The sequence below is a fragment of the Haliaeetus leucocephalus genome, unplaced genomic scaffold, assembly GCF_000737465.1.
Source record: "Haliaeetus leucocephalus isolate CR32 unplaced genomic scaffold, Haliaeetus_leucocephalus-4.0 Scaffold763, whole genome shotgun sequence".
NCBI lineage: Eukaryota > Metazoa > Chordata > Aves > Accipitriformes > Accipitridae > Haliaeetus > Haliaeetus leucocephalus.
The window spans coordinates 2,207,888-2,223,850 of NW_010973199.1; the positions used below are offsets into that span (position 1 = coordinate 2,207,888).

The window sequence follows — 15,963 nt, forward strand, 5'->3', positions numbered from 1 at the left end:
CTCATTGGAAAAAAGCTTTTACCAGACTAAACCTCTCATTTCCAGTTATGCCCGTTATGTCCTGTCCTTGCATCATACACCATTGTGAGGAGCCTGGCTCCATCTCCCTGTAGGCATTGGGGTTTGCTCTTTGGGGGACTTGGCCCCAAAGCCATTTCTTCTCAAGGCTGAACAAACCCATCTTCCTCAGCCTTTCCTCACAGGGCATGTGCTCCAGCCCCCTGAACGTCTTGATGGCTCTCTGCTGAACTTGCTCCAATTTATTGATACGTTACTTATATAGAGCGGCTCAAAACACCTTTACACATCTAATGTACTGGTGAAACACTTAAATGATTTTGAGGCTTTTCCTATCAGTCTGTATACTAAAGGTTATGATACAAGTTATAAGAATAAGGAGAAATGAAAGAGCCTTGGTAAAATGAGATCAAACTGCGCTTGGTAAATTGGAACATGAACTGCACAAGATTGTGGCATTCTGTGGAGGAGTTTTGATTTCTCCAAAAGTGTATCTATAATTGTAAAATGTGCTGTAAGGAAGTAGATGGGAGCATTTCAATTTTGTTCAAGATCAGGTGAAAAATTACTTTTGACCAGCCTTAGGTTACTATAATAGACTTACGATAGTATAATGATTATCACAGGTGGTCTTTTCTTTCAATGCAAGAACCAGAATACCTAAAAAGTCATGTCCTTTTTCCTTTGATTTCAGAGTGCATGAGAACAACCAAGCAGGTGTTCACTGTCTCAGTGTTACAGTGATATGTACACACTGCTAAAGATTTGCTTTTTTGGGTACATATTGCCAGTAGAAATTACTGATGAAAACAAAACTTCAGGCTCAGAATACTGTTATAAGACTGTACAGTGAATTGCAAGTCTGAAACCTTACTGTGCTCATAACAATTCATGCTAGGGGCTTTGCTGATATAGGTATGTAAAATATGACAATGTGAGTACCTCCTATCAAGAGAAAGCCTGTGCTTTAACAGTACTTTGCATATTTATTGTGTTATTATTACTAGTGTACTAGCACCTAAAGGAGAGATTTGATTCCTGAGAAAGTCCTTAATCACTAAGACCTTTAATAAGAAGATGAGTATCGGATGTCTATATTTTGTGCTAAACTCAGTGTAAATTTGGTGTACTCAGATGTATTTGTTGGATTCATCCCCTGTGATGAATTAAACTTGTTTGTACTGTGAATTCTAGACTGCCCTTGGCACAGTGGAAAGGCCCTCAAATCCGCAAAGTGGCTCTGTGTTAGCTGTGTGACTTAATAGAAGTTCAGATACTTTAGTAAAGTTTTGAGATTTGAAGGTGTTTATGCAGTTAAGGATGTTTTTGACTACTTTTTAATATTAGATGCCTAAATTGTACTGCAGGGACCTTTTTACTTTTCTGGGTGTTGTTTGTTGCTTAGTCACGAGCGTCTTGTTCAGCACTATCTAATTTAGCATGTCTCAGCCAAGATAATTCTCAAATTTGCTGCAAAAGCTCTGACAGCATATCTTCTACCCTCTACCTCCAAAATACCATCTCCAGACAAGTCTCTTCCTCCTCTCCCCTCCTCTTTTTGTAGATAATTGTCCTGATTCATACAAAGGGAGCAAGTAGAGCAAATCGATTCTCTGTGTCTGAAAGGGAGAGCACTGTCAATGAGGGAACTTTTCTGCAAGATTGTGATTGTCACCGTTTTGCCCCGCTGAGGATGGGATATGTGCAGCTGTAAGAGTGCTGCCAATGGAGCATGTGCAACAAACCTGCAAAAGGAGCAAACCCCTTTAATGTCCCTAATTTAGCAATGAAGCCAATCCGTTCTAATTAGTTTGTGATTAAAGAACTAGCTATCTTCTAGGTTGTGGGAAGAGTAGTGTTTGTGGGTAAACTGGCTTCCTCCTTTAGATTGAAATCCCCTTCCAGAAGCCAATTGTCCATGTCCTGTTGATGGCATCAAGCAGTCCATTAACTAGCTGCTTAGTTCTAATTTATGGGGCTCTTATTTTTATTAGGTCCTGAAGAAACACCTTTAATTAGAGTAGTGGGGAAACTGCAGATTTTCATCTGTTGCAAATCTTGTGTTTCAACTGTTGTCTACACAGCTTATAGAACAAAGTGGTGTTTCGCCATCTCCAGAAAATCACGTAGGTTTACTTTGACAGTAATACATGATAAAATTACAGCCTATAGCAATTCAGAGTTCTTCAACCCACGTTTTACATTCTGACCGTCAAAAATTGTATTTTGTCTCACAGAAAAGTGAAAAATGGAACGAAAAAAAGTATTTAATTTTCTGTGACATTGTAACATTTTTTCCTACTGGTTCCACTAAGAAAAATCAGCTATTTCTTTTCCTCATCATGCCCTACTTGTTGCAGTGTGATAGGATCATTAAAATGGGACACAGCAGGAAGAGACAGTGGATAGGGCAAATGGAAAAGTTAATGCAACATTTTCTTCAGCTTTCAATATTGTAAAAAGTTACTGTTGGATCTTTTATATGCTTAAATTGGTAGTTGTCCCTTTGCTGTGAAAAGCATTCTTTCTTTCCCTTATTTTTCAGTTGCAGTTGAAAAAATCCTCCCACTGTTGCTTCCTGAAAAAAGCCACTCTATTTCCACATAGGAACTCTGTCATGAGTGCTTGAATCTCGTCCAGCTCCAAAAATTTCCTCTTGGAAGTCTGATACTGTGAATACAGACCCAGTAGTAACTCATAGTGAAATTATTTTAAGATTTATTATTACATTTATTTTCATTTTACATTGGTTTTCATTGCATTTGTCTTGAAATCTTTTTGCAGAATTGTCTCCTTAGCGGTAACATGCAGCCCTGTGAATTAATCAAAATATGACATATATTCTCATAGCTATAGTCAGTCCTTGCAACAACTGTAAGAAAACAACTGCATTTTTGTTCTGCTGGATCTGAGACTCTACCCCATAGCAGCTGACTAAACAGTAGATAGTATGTGAGATACTGGTTTACACCAGCAGTAGGCTTCATCTGAGGACTGCAAAGTTATCACACAGACCTGCAGTAAAATGTGATTAAAGAGCACTTGGATGTTGACAGAGTAAGAGAAGGAAAATAGTACAGGCCACTGAGAATGAGCAGGAGCAGTGGGATGAGTGGGCTGGTGGCTGAGGGAATCTCAGGTCTTGGGTTAAGTGAGAGTCACCCAGGAGTGAGTGGAGTACACGGGGGCAGAGAAGATAAACACTGGAGGAGAAACCGTCCTCCAATGGAAATGCTGGATACCACAGTGAGTTTGTCCAAGGCTTGACAAAAGGGATATTTTGTTCATTGAACTGTTTAAATTCAAGATTAGCAAAAGACCCATCCTTTTCTTTGGTTGGGATTTATCTTGCATAATACTAGTTCTCTAGGAGTTCACTATGTAGTCTAAGCTAGTCATGCAAGAAAGTCAATTCAGGAGGGCACCTCTTAAATGCTTGTTTTCAGTGAGGGCAAGTGAGTGTACTTGGAAACAAAAAAGGCTTTTGTTAGGTTAGGCAATTAACTATTAGATCACTGAAGCTGCATGAGCTGCATCCTGCCTAAGCGACTAACTGCAAGGAAAGACCACAAGCTGATGAAAGCTCCTTTTCAAGAGCAACCAAAGTTATCCAATACTTGGTGTGAAATCATGATGTCAAAACACTTAGTCTGAGCGGGAATTCACAGTACATTCCAAATCTATATCTAAATTCTCTGCATAAACAAGCCATCAAATATTCATTGCAGAAATGGTCGTGATGGGGAGCTGCTGCCCCTTAGCCTGCAGACTTCAAGACAAGCCAGAGGAGATATCCATCACACATGGTCCTCATTTGATGCAGGAGCAGATAATTCAGCCCAGCTCTCTGATATCAGAGAAGGGGCTCCTTCTGTTGGCTCAGCTGAAGAGGCCTTAAGTTCCTACAGAGGGGTTAGTGACAAGTATCTATAGGTGATGAAAGGGGCATAATAACATCTCAGACTGATACTTTTTTTTCTTTGGTAAATAGTTGACTATGAACTCTTTGCAGCCTAAATTAGTCTGCTTTTGTGGAGCTTCTCATCAAAAAAAGGAAAATGCTTAAACCTCTGGTCAGTAGTCGTTAATATGACTAGTTCAGATGTTGCAATATTTTTGGTGAAGTCTTGCTGTAACTTAACTCTTTAGTCTCCAGATTCATACCACATAGTGGCCATAAGTACTTAAGAAAGTGATGTGCCTGGATACCTCTATGTCTGTTTATACTTCTAACAAATGCTTTCCAATTGCAAGAAAAGGCTTTCTTAAGCAGGATCTCAATCAAGTTTGTAACTAAAAATAATACTCCTGAGGACAAAAGTCCCTAGGATTTCTGGTCTGAAGCTTAAACTTAAAAGCTCTCATGGTCAATAAGCAGAGGAAAGTATTTTTATACATACTGTTGCTATGCACTGAAGGTCCTCTGAGATTAAATGCTAACAGACAATGAATAAATTCAGTTGCTTGTACTGAATCTTTTCTTTTTCTGATAGTCATTGCTATAGGCCTTGTACTTATACACTGAAGTCTGCATTAGAAGTGCTTGCAGCCTGTGGGATTTTAGAGTGATATCAGGTATTTCCACCTGTGTGCCTGGACTAGTACACTAGTAATTTCTTCCCATAGTTAGAAATTCCCATGGGTAATCTGTGTTAGAAAATGTAGATTCTGTCTACATACTCACCTTGAGATCTGAAAAGATAGCCCTTTTTTGATTTGGTTTAAACTTGAGAAATTCAGCAAAATATTTGGTTGTCTATTCATGCTAACATTCACCTGCATACTGACACTATTCCGAGAGATAAAGAAATGTGGGATTTCTCAAAAATTTTGTGTTCTTTCTTATCATACGTGCCTAAAGGAGTGTGCTAGGCTACCAGGGTACAGGACTGAATTGCTTAGCAAGTCTTTGGATCCCAGTTATAGAACGAACAGAATACACAGATATGGCAAATTTTCATAGACTTTATAGAAGTTGAAGTAGGGTGGAGACTGACAAATGCTTCCATGTTATTGCATTCTTTTATCTGCTGTTATTAATGAAAACATTTATATTTATGGGTATAGAAGTTCAAAGCAGAGTCAAAAAGGTTGACCTGACTTTGAGAGTTAAAGTTCGAACAACACTCAAAGTGTCTTTGATCAAATAGTCCTTAGATCTCTGTGTTAGCAAACAGTAAGCAAGTTTTCTCCTTTATCTTCATGTTATTTTGTTCAGAAAGCTCAAGTAAAACTTTGGACATGGTTTAATTATGACAAATACACCTCTTTTTATAACATAATTAAAACATTTTTCCCCTGTACCATTTTGATTTGGTAAAAAATCAGTAAAATAACGTTCCTCATTCATAAATCAAATTGACAACTTTTGAGGCTGAAATTCCCTATTTTTGTAGAATTTAGGGAATGGTAATTAATGGTAAAACTTATGGTTTTACATTGAAACTGAATTTTGTTTGTTACTATATACTGATAGATGTAAAATAAAATCTTAAATCTGACAAATATATAAATTGAACTTAGTTCTGCATTAGATTTTTATTTTTATAACTAAAGCAGAATAGATATTAGAGGGTTACGAAAGTGCAATACCATGGTAAGATAGAATCAGATCAACTGCATTACTTTAACACATACTGAAACTAGAAATATGAGGAATTAAAGAGACAGTGGATCACTAACACATCTAAATGATATATGGTACAAAATTTGCGGAAGTATAAGGCTGAAGCAAAACTGAGATGTGAATCTCTGACTTCAGTGTCTTTTCTGAAATAAAAAGAGAAGAAGCAAGAGGGGACCTGAGTGATATTTAAATGACTATGTAAATATTTAGGAAACCTGCAAAATGCATGGAATGAATTGTAACGAAATTGCAAGACCTGACTGTGGTTTTCTCTATGGCTTAAAACTTGGAGAAAGTCTAACAAAACCTATTGTGATGTCAGATTTATCAATTGCTATGGATCCTTGCTTAGTAATGCAAAAGTCTCTCTCCCGTTTATTTAAACTTCTACAGTGTCTTCCTTTCTGCAGGTATTTCTGGAGTGATTGTGTGCTCTCAGGTTGTCAGACATATTGTAGCTAGAAAGTGAACCAGTATAGGTGAGCACATCTCTGCCAGAGCACCATTTTTAGAGGGCAAATGTTTACTGGCAGGGACATTAGTAATGCTCTGCCTGCAGTTTCAAAGCTGCAATTTGTTGATAAAAAGGACATATAACTTTTTAAAACTTTATGCCCAGCTTCGAGTTTTGTACACACTAAATAATATACTCCTACCTGGGCAATTCTATTGATACTGACTAGCCTGAAGGAACTATTGCTTATCCCACTGTAATTTTGATACACCTTCTCTTTTAAATGCATGGCGTGGTTCTTAGTGTGGTTGGCAGAAACCATATCCAACAGTGTCTCCTCATTATTTGAATGCAGTCATTACTGTTTAGCCTGACATATTCATCACAGCCAATCTTGGCTCAGCAAGGTGGTATTTTACACAATACTGCCGCTGTTAGATGTAGGAGACTCAGGTTTTAAATGTTTGAGAGTTCTGAATGCCTGTGTTCTCCAAATCTATACACTGTTTCAAGGAGCTATAATTAAGTGGTGTGAAGGCATTAACTAGAAAAGGGAAAGTTTTTCACTCTGATAACAACATTCGAACTGTTGTTAAGGTCTCTCTCAAAGCACAGAAATGAGCAAAAAAAGAATCTTCTATTAGCAATGCAACTTTGGTTTGTTTTTCTAAGAGAAAACACTCTAGTAAATGTCACATATAGCAATACGAACAAAACCCCCCAATATGACTAGAATAATGGTTTAATTCCACTTTGATATATACTATTGTGCATTTGTTAGAAGTGTTTTGCTGAAACAAATTTCTGATTTACTGTGAAGGTCAGGAAAAATGTTATGGTATTTCCAATGAAAAACATTTGTGGGCAGGGGTAGAATTTTTAAGGTACTTCATTTAAAGAAACAGGCAAACAAAAAAGCTAGTTTCTCATTTATGGTGATGTTAAAGGGAAAATTATTGAAACATATTCACTTACGTGAAATGTTCTTTTTGCTATTTTCTGTTTGAAAAGTGTTTTAAAAATGTGAGGTTTCAGCTCAGTTCCAGGTAGGAAGTGTTTTTAAATCTCCACATTATTCTAGGGGTTGAAAAATAGTTTCTTTCTCAGACTTTTGCTAATTGGTCTTGCTGTCTTCTTTTTCTTTTTCTTTTTTTTTTTTGTGTGAGTTGGCGTAGAGAGGCATAACCCCAGAAAAATTACCTCAAATGCCAGTTCATTAAACCACAAAACCGCATCTGTCAGTTGTTGGAGAAGAGTAGGCAAACTGCTTCATTTCACTAGCATTGCTTCTACATTCTCAATTTTCTGAGAAAATTGATGTAATCCTTAACTTCCTCTCTGAATTGCTTCCTAAACTGACACCATACTATTACAGCAGGGCCACAGGTTTTGTGATGCTCTCTGCAAACTAACTCATGCACAAAACAAGCATCGCAGTTACCATGCAGCTATTACAAAACTCAACTCTCCCACCGTAAAAGTATATCATCCCCTTAAGTTTGAGTAACAGAAGATGATGATTTCTACTGCATTATTTGTTCAGAGAGAGCAAACTCTGTAATGTGTGAGGAAAACAGCTGAATAATCGGGAAGACTTCAGTGGGAGCAACATATGCTCCTGGTGCTTCCTGCTGAGCCTGCTGAAATGGCTTACAGTTACAGATGCCAACTTTCTGAGGAAAAAAACTGTTGCTGCAAAGGTGGGAAGCTCTAGCCAGTTCTGACAAACAGAGGACTATCATGCCTGAGCTGAAGAGTAGTGGGAGCCTCCTTACAAATTTTTGTGATTTAGTTGTGATTGTGATTGGCACGCATAAAAAGATCAATCTCAACACAATAATATTTATCTTAGATTTCATTTGCTTCCAAGTGCAGCTTAAGGAAAACTGTTTTGTGAGCCAAGTAATGGGGTAAATAATTTAGCACTGAGTAAATAATGTGAATTGTAACTGTGAACTGAAAAAATGATACTAGATATCCCAAGATCCAGAGTTGTCAAAACAGAAGTTCAGGAAAAAACCCAAGAGTTGCACAGATGCACCAACTGTCTTTAAGCAGTAATTATGCACAAGCATATATAACAAAGGCAGGTAAAGGGAAGCAAATAGAATAAAAGCTGTTCATGAGTAACCCTTTTGCCTGTTACCATTTTCACAATAATTTGTATTGTCATTTTTCTCCCCGCCTCCGCATTACTTGTCCTCCCACCATTACCCCAGAAAGATTTCTCCCCTTGTTTGGAGCACAGTCTATGAAAGAGCTGATTTGTCACTCAGCACATGCAAGAGGGGATAGGGTGACAGAAGAGTGGATGGGAATGTGGAAAGGAGGGAGGAGTAGAGGCTCGTGGAAAGGGATTTTTTCTGGTGACAAATCCACAGTTAGGAGATTCCTGACACTCTTACAGTAGGACTTCTGTCACTGCTAAGCTAACTGTTCACATTGCTGTTCCCCAACTGAAGGACAAGAAGTGCAAGTCGTTTTTTTTTTAAGCTTTTTTTTTTTTTTTCCCCTGGTAAATACTAATTTTGACCAAAATTACCAACTGTAAGAGTAAGATACGTAAATCAAGCAATAGCAAACATAGAAATAAGTGGCTTAATATAGTATAAATGCAAATCTATAGTCAGCAATTGAGTTTTTCAAGCAGACATAAAGTGTTAGTCCATTGCTAGATGTATCAATAATCACACAGAAACATCACAAGTATTACATTAATATTTTTAGGTTACTAATATAAAAGATGTAACCCTACCAGATGATGATGATGAAAAAGTAATCTCCATTTTAATTAAGTGAAAGACTATGACACATTGTAACAACTAAAGGTGAGAGTTTTTTAAAAGAACATTTTATAATTTCCACCTGAGAGTTTTCAGAGACGAAAGTTGGAAGTTTTATGGGTTTTTAACTTTGATTTTGATAAGCTTTTGAGAATTAGTACTGCAAGAGAATGGAAGAAGGCTTACCCTGAGCCAATATTTGAACTGAAAATGAAAAGTGAGCCGGCCAGTTGTGTTCCAATCAGTCCTAGACAAGACAAAGAAAAAATTTTAATAAAGGAGAATGATAAGGAAAAAAAAGCCATTGACTAGTGATTAGGAGACAACACCTTGAAGCATCCTATTTCCTACTTGGAGCTCTAGTTACCTATTCCTACTTTCTTGTCTCTGACTGTACTATTTTCCTAAGCTTGGAACCTGAGCTTATGATGATTATTCTGTCAAAATTAGGATCCTATTCCCATGCACGCTGCATCCCCATACCAGATATCTCTATTCCTTTAAATGATGCAGCCCTACTCCTGTCTTCCAAAGCTGTCCAGTGCCCAAAACCTTTCTCAAACCCTGTACCCTCACAACCTTGTTCCGATCTGAAGTTCTAACCAGCTGTTGTGGACAAGGTCCTTGACTTCAACCTTTGGTCTTCAAGTAGCATAAATTAAGATTTTAACTAGATATATGGGATGGATTCTTGAAACTATAGAAATAATAATAAGAACTAATGTTGGCTGCACTTTTAAATAAATTGCTTTCAATAATGCTAAATGGAAACATAAAGATTTGTGAGACAGCAGGGATGGGATTGCTAAGGAATGTTAGGTGAACTGGCAATTTCCAGAAACAGAGCAGTTAATATTTTTTCCCCTATATCACAAGTTACAAACCAGGTATATCCATTTGCCTCATTTAGAATTTTTTATATTCTTAAAAGAGCAATAACTAGGAACTCTGCTCTGAAGTTTTCCTTTTGCCATGGACTTATATGTGTGCAGAAGTTACTTCTTCATATGCTTTAAGATGGTCTCTAAAACAGATGAATTACGCAATATTTATCACCTAGCAGATTAGTCCCTTGCTGGTGAGATCAGCAACTTAAGTTCTGATTGTTTAAGATAGTTGTTTGTATCCCACAGGTGATATCATCACCCATGTAGGAATTCATTATCTTAGCTATATTACATTAATCTTTATTTAGTTACTGTGTGCTGTTACTAAGTTTTTAATTAAGACACATTTTAATTTATTGTTGTAAAGGCCTAATTTCTCTTGATTATATTCCCTGAAATCTCTTGATTCCCAGTTCATACCTAGGGGATTGACAATGTCGCCTACTTCGCCCTGCCGCCAGACTAGCAGCCCCAGCCACATCCCCTTATCCACCTAGTCCACGTCTCACCTTCCTACTGGTATGCTCCTTATCTTTCTCTGTCGTAGCTGAGTTCCACCATCCTGAGCAGGATACGCAATTATTCCTGCAGCACAGAAACTACAGGAACAAAGCGGGAAATGATGAGAAGGTACGGAGGCAATACCTCCTGCAACAGCCCAGCTTGTCACTCTTGCTCAAGAAGTGCAAGAGTAGCCGTAGCAAGACTTTCACCTGTACAGGCTCTTATAGGATCATTCCTGTGGCTCACTCTAGGGTTCCCAAAAGAGATTTCAAGTGGAAGGAGCCAGGAACAGCTGACACTTTTCCTGTCCTAGTGTTACACCTCTCCTAGCTCTTCTCTAGTCCAAGATGATAACATTAGTACATGCGCCTGTGTATTTTCTTCATTGGTCAGGGAAAGTCTTGACATCTTGCTGAAATTCCTCACAAGCTTGCACTTCTCAACAGCTGGATTGGAAGACCTGCTGGAAAGCATCATGGCACATTTCCCTGGATTCCTTTGTTTGGAGATAAGATTAGGGAGGGACCGTGTGAGCCCAGTGCTTGTCTCAGTTCTTGACACACCGTCAGACCACAGGAGTATCAAGTGCCTGGGTTCAAGAGTTGGGAACATCTTCTCATTCTTTTTGATAAAGACACAGCCTAAGTAAATTATCTGGAGGAAAAACTGTAGGATGAGAAATTGAAGTGATCATTAAGAAAGCATTAAAACACTTCTATTATGAGATACAAATTGTTATATTCTTTCAAGTCACCCGTGTGAAACATGCCTTGTAGTGCTGAGAGTCAAGCTATAAATGAAAATGTTATTACTTGATATACAAGTCTGAAGAAAAATTATAATCATGTCTTTCAAGTGTGTAATATTATCTCTGTAAAGGCTGACCATATTTATGGCTTAGACAGTATGCATCATTTTACTACTACACATTAACATTTATTTAGGGCAGTGTAATGTAATTTAAGTTGATGAGTTCTTGTCATCTTTATAAATTATTGTTTCATGTGTTTGAGAATTCTAGAGAGAGAATATGAAGAGGAACCTCAAAAAGAAAGAGCACATAATCCAATTTGTTGGGTTTTGTTAGTTATGCAAAGCACAGAGACTATTCTTGTCTATTGCCTTCTGAGTTTGGCAGGTTTAAAACTGATAACTCTGTGATGTTCGTCACCCCTTTGTATGTATGGAAACACATTCAGTCTCAATAAGTTAATTTTTTCTCTGTAATTTATATGATAAATTAGTTTATGATCACATATCTGTGAAGAGTAAAGGTAAAATGTTATGCTGTGGAAGAAAGTTATGCAAATCCTATGTGCGTTTAAAACATAGTAGGGGAGTATTATACTGGTGTTTTCCCCCTCTTAAAATCTGTACCACTTAGTACAACGTACTTGCTGAAGTGTTTGCAACTTTTAGTGTTCTATGACTTAGCATTTATTACAGAAAGTTATTTCCCTCTGTCTTCCACCAACCCCCCACTTTTCAACATACACATCCATCCATCTGATATGTGAGGGGAATTATGTTTAGCCTGGCAATTAAAGCAGATATATCTCCTTCAAACTCCTCCTGCCCTGACCATCCTCTTCAGAGGATGTGGAAGCTCTGGGGAGCACATACAGGTTACTGACTGCTGTGTGCCTGCAGCAGTTCTGTGAACCCTGTCCTTCGCTTGTTGTCTGGCAGTCGTTAACAAGGCAGGAACAGTTAAGGTGGGGTTCACGAGCTCTACCCATCACATACTGTTGGAAGCTAGTTCCCAAATGAAATAAGTTAATAAAGTTGCAATCTAATTAAGCTTCGTCTCTTCCATCCCTCATATCTTCTTTTATGTCTGGGCAATGGATTGCAACTAATTGTGTGATTTTTAGCATGTGCAAGGAAAAGATTTTCTGTTTGTTTATTTGCAGTAGAGTTGCACTCTTTGCTAATTATTTGCTAATCATTAGATAGCATGTCTTGAAAAGTGCCTATGAAGTTGTAACAAATCACAAAAATGAGTTATATGCTTTCCTCTCCAAATGGTTAGTACCTTTTCAAGAGGTAGTGATTTTATTTTTTTTAACTAATCGCTGAGGAGAAATAAAAGTACATCATGATTTTTCAAGGCTTTCTATCACTCCCAGTGCTCAAGGATGTTTAAAGCACAAAACACTACTGTTTGTCAGATTACAAATTTGTTCATACATTATCATTGTAATGCGAGATGGTGGCACTGAAATGCAGCAGGCAAACAGAAGAAAAGCTTCTGAGCATACTCCCTGGCTTTTTTTTTCATGTCATCTGGGCTTGCATACTTTGTCTAAAGAAAGATCTCGTGTACAGTATATTTTCAGACATAAACAAACAATGCACTTTTAAAAACTTGGATACAACAAAATTGATATCTTGAACTGATAAAAATCTGTGTTTAGAAATAAAAAAGAAACAAAAAATAAGATACAGAAGGTTAAAATACAAAAAAATGTATAAACTATTGGTTCATTTCTAGATAGTCTTAAATAATGTGAATGGATTATTTTCGAACTGATTGAGTTGTCAATCTGGTAGATAAGCTAGGTATTTATTCTTGTGTCCACTGAATGTAGACTTCAGCAGGGCAGATTTCATGGTGAGATCTGCAGAGCCTTCTTTCCCTGCTAAATGAAGATTTTGAGCCTTTGAAATCAGTGGCTGAATTCCCGTATAGGACATGGGATTTCATGTTGATTGCCTGCTTAAAATATAATTTTTCTGAACTTTATTTTTCAACTTTTCTACTTAGTACTATCACCTATGAATGTAAAAGGTTCTTTGGATTTGGACATAGATGATTAATGTGGGCAATTCCAGCAGAATAAAAATTTCATAATGTATTGATTTGCTCTGTATTCCCTCTGAAGGAAAAATGTCCCCGTAGGAAATAACAGACAGTACATGGTTCTCAATGTGAAGCATAATTCACTAGTAAATACAGGAAAAAAAGTCTCAGAATAAGCACTTTTCAATATGGAGACAGATGGCCACATCACTTGGCAAGCATTCAGCTTTTTTCCCTGACATGTTTAAATAATGTTTATCAAACAATAGACAGGGATAAAAATCAAGGTAGCCTTAAATTTATCTCAAACAGACTGGCAGGCTGCTGTAGTAGTGTCCTATAAATAACAATAAACAGCTGTTGAACGAAAGTCAATAAGGTGGAAAGAGAGTTTTTCTATTGGACTGTAGAAATACATATATCTGTATTTCTTTTTCTTGTAATGAAATGTTCTGTCCCCTTTCCCAGCCCAGAACTCAACATACTGTTTATATACCTGGCACAGTGTACAATGATTAGAGGCAAAAACCAGATGGCCATATTTTTCCTTGTCTTGTTTATTTAGGTGACGGATAGATGAGTCCTAACTTTACCTATCAATCTAACTGTAATTATTTATGTTCTACTGTGAATTTTTGCATGCAAATACTCATGCACATACACACACACACAGAAATAGAAGTAAACTGCCTCTTTCTCTTTCTTCCTTAGGCTTAGAAAGAATTGCAAGAGATTCAGCCTATGAGCAAGAAGGAAAAGTTCAGTTTGTAATTGATGCGGTATATTCCATGGCCTATGCACTACATAACATGCATAAAGATCTCTGTCCTGGATATATTGGTCTATGCCCAAGGATGAGCACAACTGATGGTAAAGAACTACTTAGCTATATCCGGGCAGTAAACTTTAATGGTAAGTTATATGTACTCCCCCCCCTTTTTCTTCTTTAAATGTTTCAGAAGTGACACGATTTGTTTTCTTATTTGTGTAGGCTACTTTAAGGCACAGTGGAAAACAGGATTAGAAGCAGTTCTCATTTAATCAGAACTGTGAGTTTTTCCACCTGCTTTGAAACCCCAAGTGTATTTCTCGTCTTAACATTAAGCTGCTCCCAAAAGAGGCAGATGTTAAAAATAAGAATCTGTCGATCAAAATATTCCGGTGAAAAGGTGCTATTATAGAAACAAGTTGAGGACTCATGCAGTCCTATTGACAGATTAAAATCCTTTGACAGAGGTTGCTTGTGTGTTTGCAAGAGAATGAATTGAAAAAAATACCCTTTTGAAAATTGCCTTCTTCTGAAATTACTGTTAACAATTTCCGTACAAAAGTGAATAGCGAGGAGTTTGCTTTCAATTTGCATATTTAAATCTCAATTAAAACACTCACTAGCAGTTCTGGCTTCTTTTCCATTTCATTGTTTCTGACTCAGTGATTTAGCGAGCTTTAACACAACTGCAATATATATTTTTAAACAACACTACATAATATTCTGTGCAGCTGGGATCTGCCTGCTGGGGAAATGTAGTTACAGATGCTTATGCTGTTAACAGTAGAGGCCAATAAAGAACAGGATTAATTTATGTATGTGGAATTGAAAAGGGTAGAACATATTTGATGGTGAAATAAAGTTGCTGAAAACCTACATTATTTCATTAAAGTCATAATTATTGTAGACTATATTTATCATTATTTTACAAAGAAATGGAACAATATTCTTTGCTGTGTTTTGGTTGCTTTTTTTTCTCCACTTGGTGGTAATTCACATACTAGACATGCCTTCTAACTATGCAGTGAGGAGCACTGTCTATCACAATTTATTTCAATGACCTCAGCTGCCAGCCTTTTTGAAAAAAAGTACAAGGTCATTTTGAATTTAGCTTCTGAGTGGAAGCTTTTTTTGCTTTAGGTAATATACCAGACCATTTGGTTGATATGAAAGTTGGCTGTAGTTCACAGTTTTTTCTTCCAATGTAATTTTCATGAAAAGGGAATCCCTGTCTCCAGGAATATAAAGATAGAAGTTTAAATACTTCTTTAGTGATTTTAAAGACCTCCTGGAGCAAAATATGTTGCTAGCAATGGGAGATACTGTTATGATGACAAAGGTAGGCAGCATATTGAAAGGTTTGCAGTGATAATTATCTACATTTCTAGTAGATATTCTTCTGGGTATGTGTTGTTAAAGCACAAAGAAAGTGATGTATTTTCATTTGGTGAGCATGGAAGTTTAGCATAGAAAGGTAAGCTGTACATTTTATATGAAACCTTTCTCTCCCTAGATTGTTGTATTTCATCAATACCTGTCATGATTTCTCTGGCTGACTCTTAAGTATTGCAACAAGGGGAGATGAAAGAGTGGGATAAAGCATTCTGGACACTAATGAAAAAGTATCTGGTTTTGAACTACTGATTTACTGAAAGAGGAAAAAAGAAAAAAAGGAAAAAAACATTTCTGTGAGGTTGACTTTCTGTCCCATGGCATACGTTAACTGTTCCCTGTACTATGCTAGTCCACATTATGTACTGGTGTACCAATTTTTGGCATGTGTTATTTGCCCAAATGTTTCCTTTTTTTTCATCTTGCGTTGGGAGGCATAAGCAGAGGACAGTTTTTAAGCCTTTGCCTTTTCCTCTTACTCCCAAATTCCTGTTCCTCAGGACAGCACTGCTGCTATGTCCGACTTGGTTTACAGAAGTGAATATTTACATAGATTGCCAGACGTCCTGTGCTGGGAGTTGACAGTAGTGTTGTGTGTTGATTTTGACATGCATCGTAGGTTCAGTCATTAATAATGTAGTATATTACAAGTGAAGTGATACATGAACAGAAAACCTGGCCTTTCACAGCCATTCAAGGTAGCATTTTTCTATCCTAACAATCACAG

General features: G+C 37.1%; 1 protein-coding gene across 1 annotated transcript in view; it reads left to right on the forward strand.

Annotated features, from left to right (window-relative positions):
- GRM8 (glutamate receptor, metabotropic 8) overlaps positions 1–15,963 on the forward strand; it is a 348,222-nt gene that overhangs the window by 203,308 nt on the left and 128,951 nt on the right. Inside the window, exon 6 of the mRNA XM_010581289.1 lies at positions 13,787–13,987. Coding sequence (XP_010579591.1) covers positions 13,787–13,987 — 201 coding nt within the window. The remainder of the gene's footprint in view (positions 1–13,786; positions 13,988–15,963) is intronic.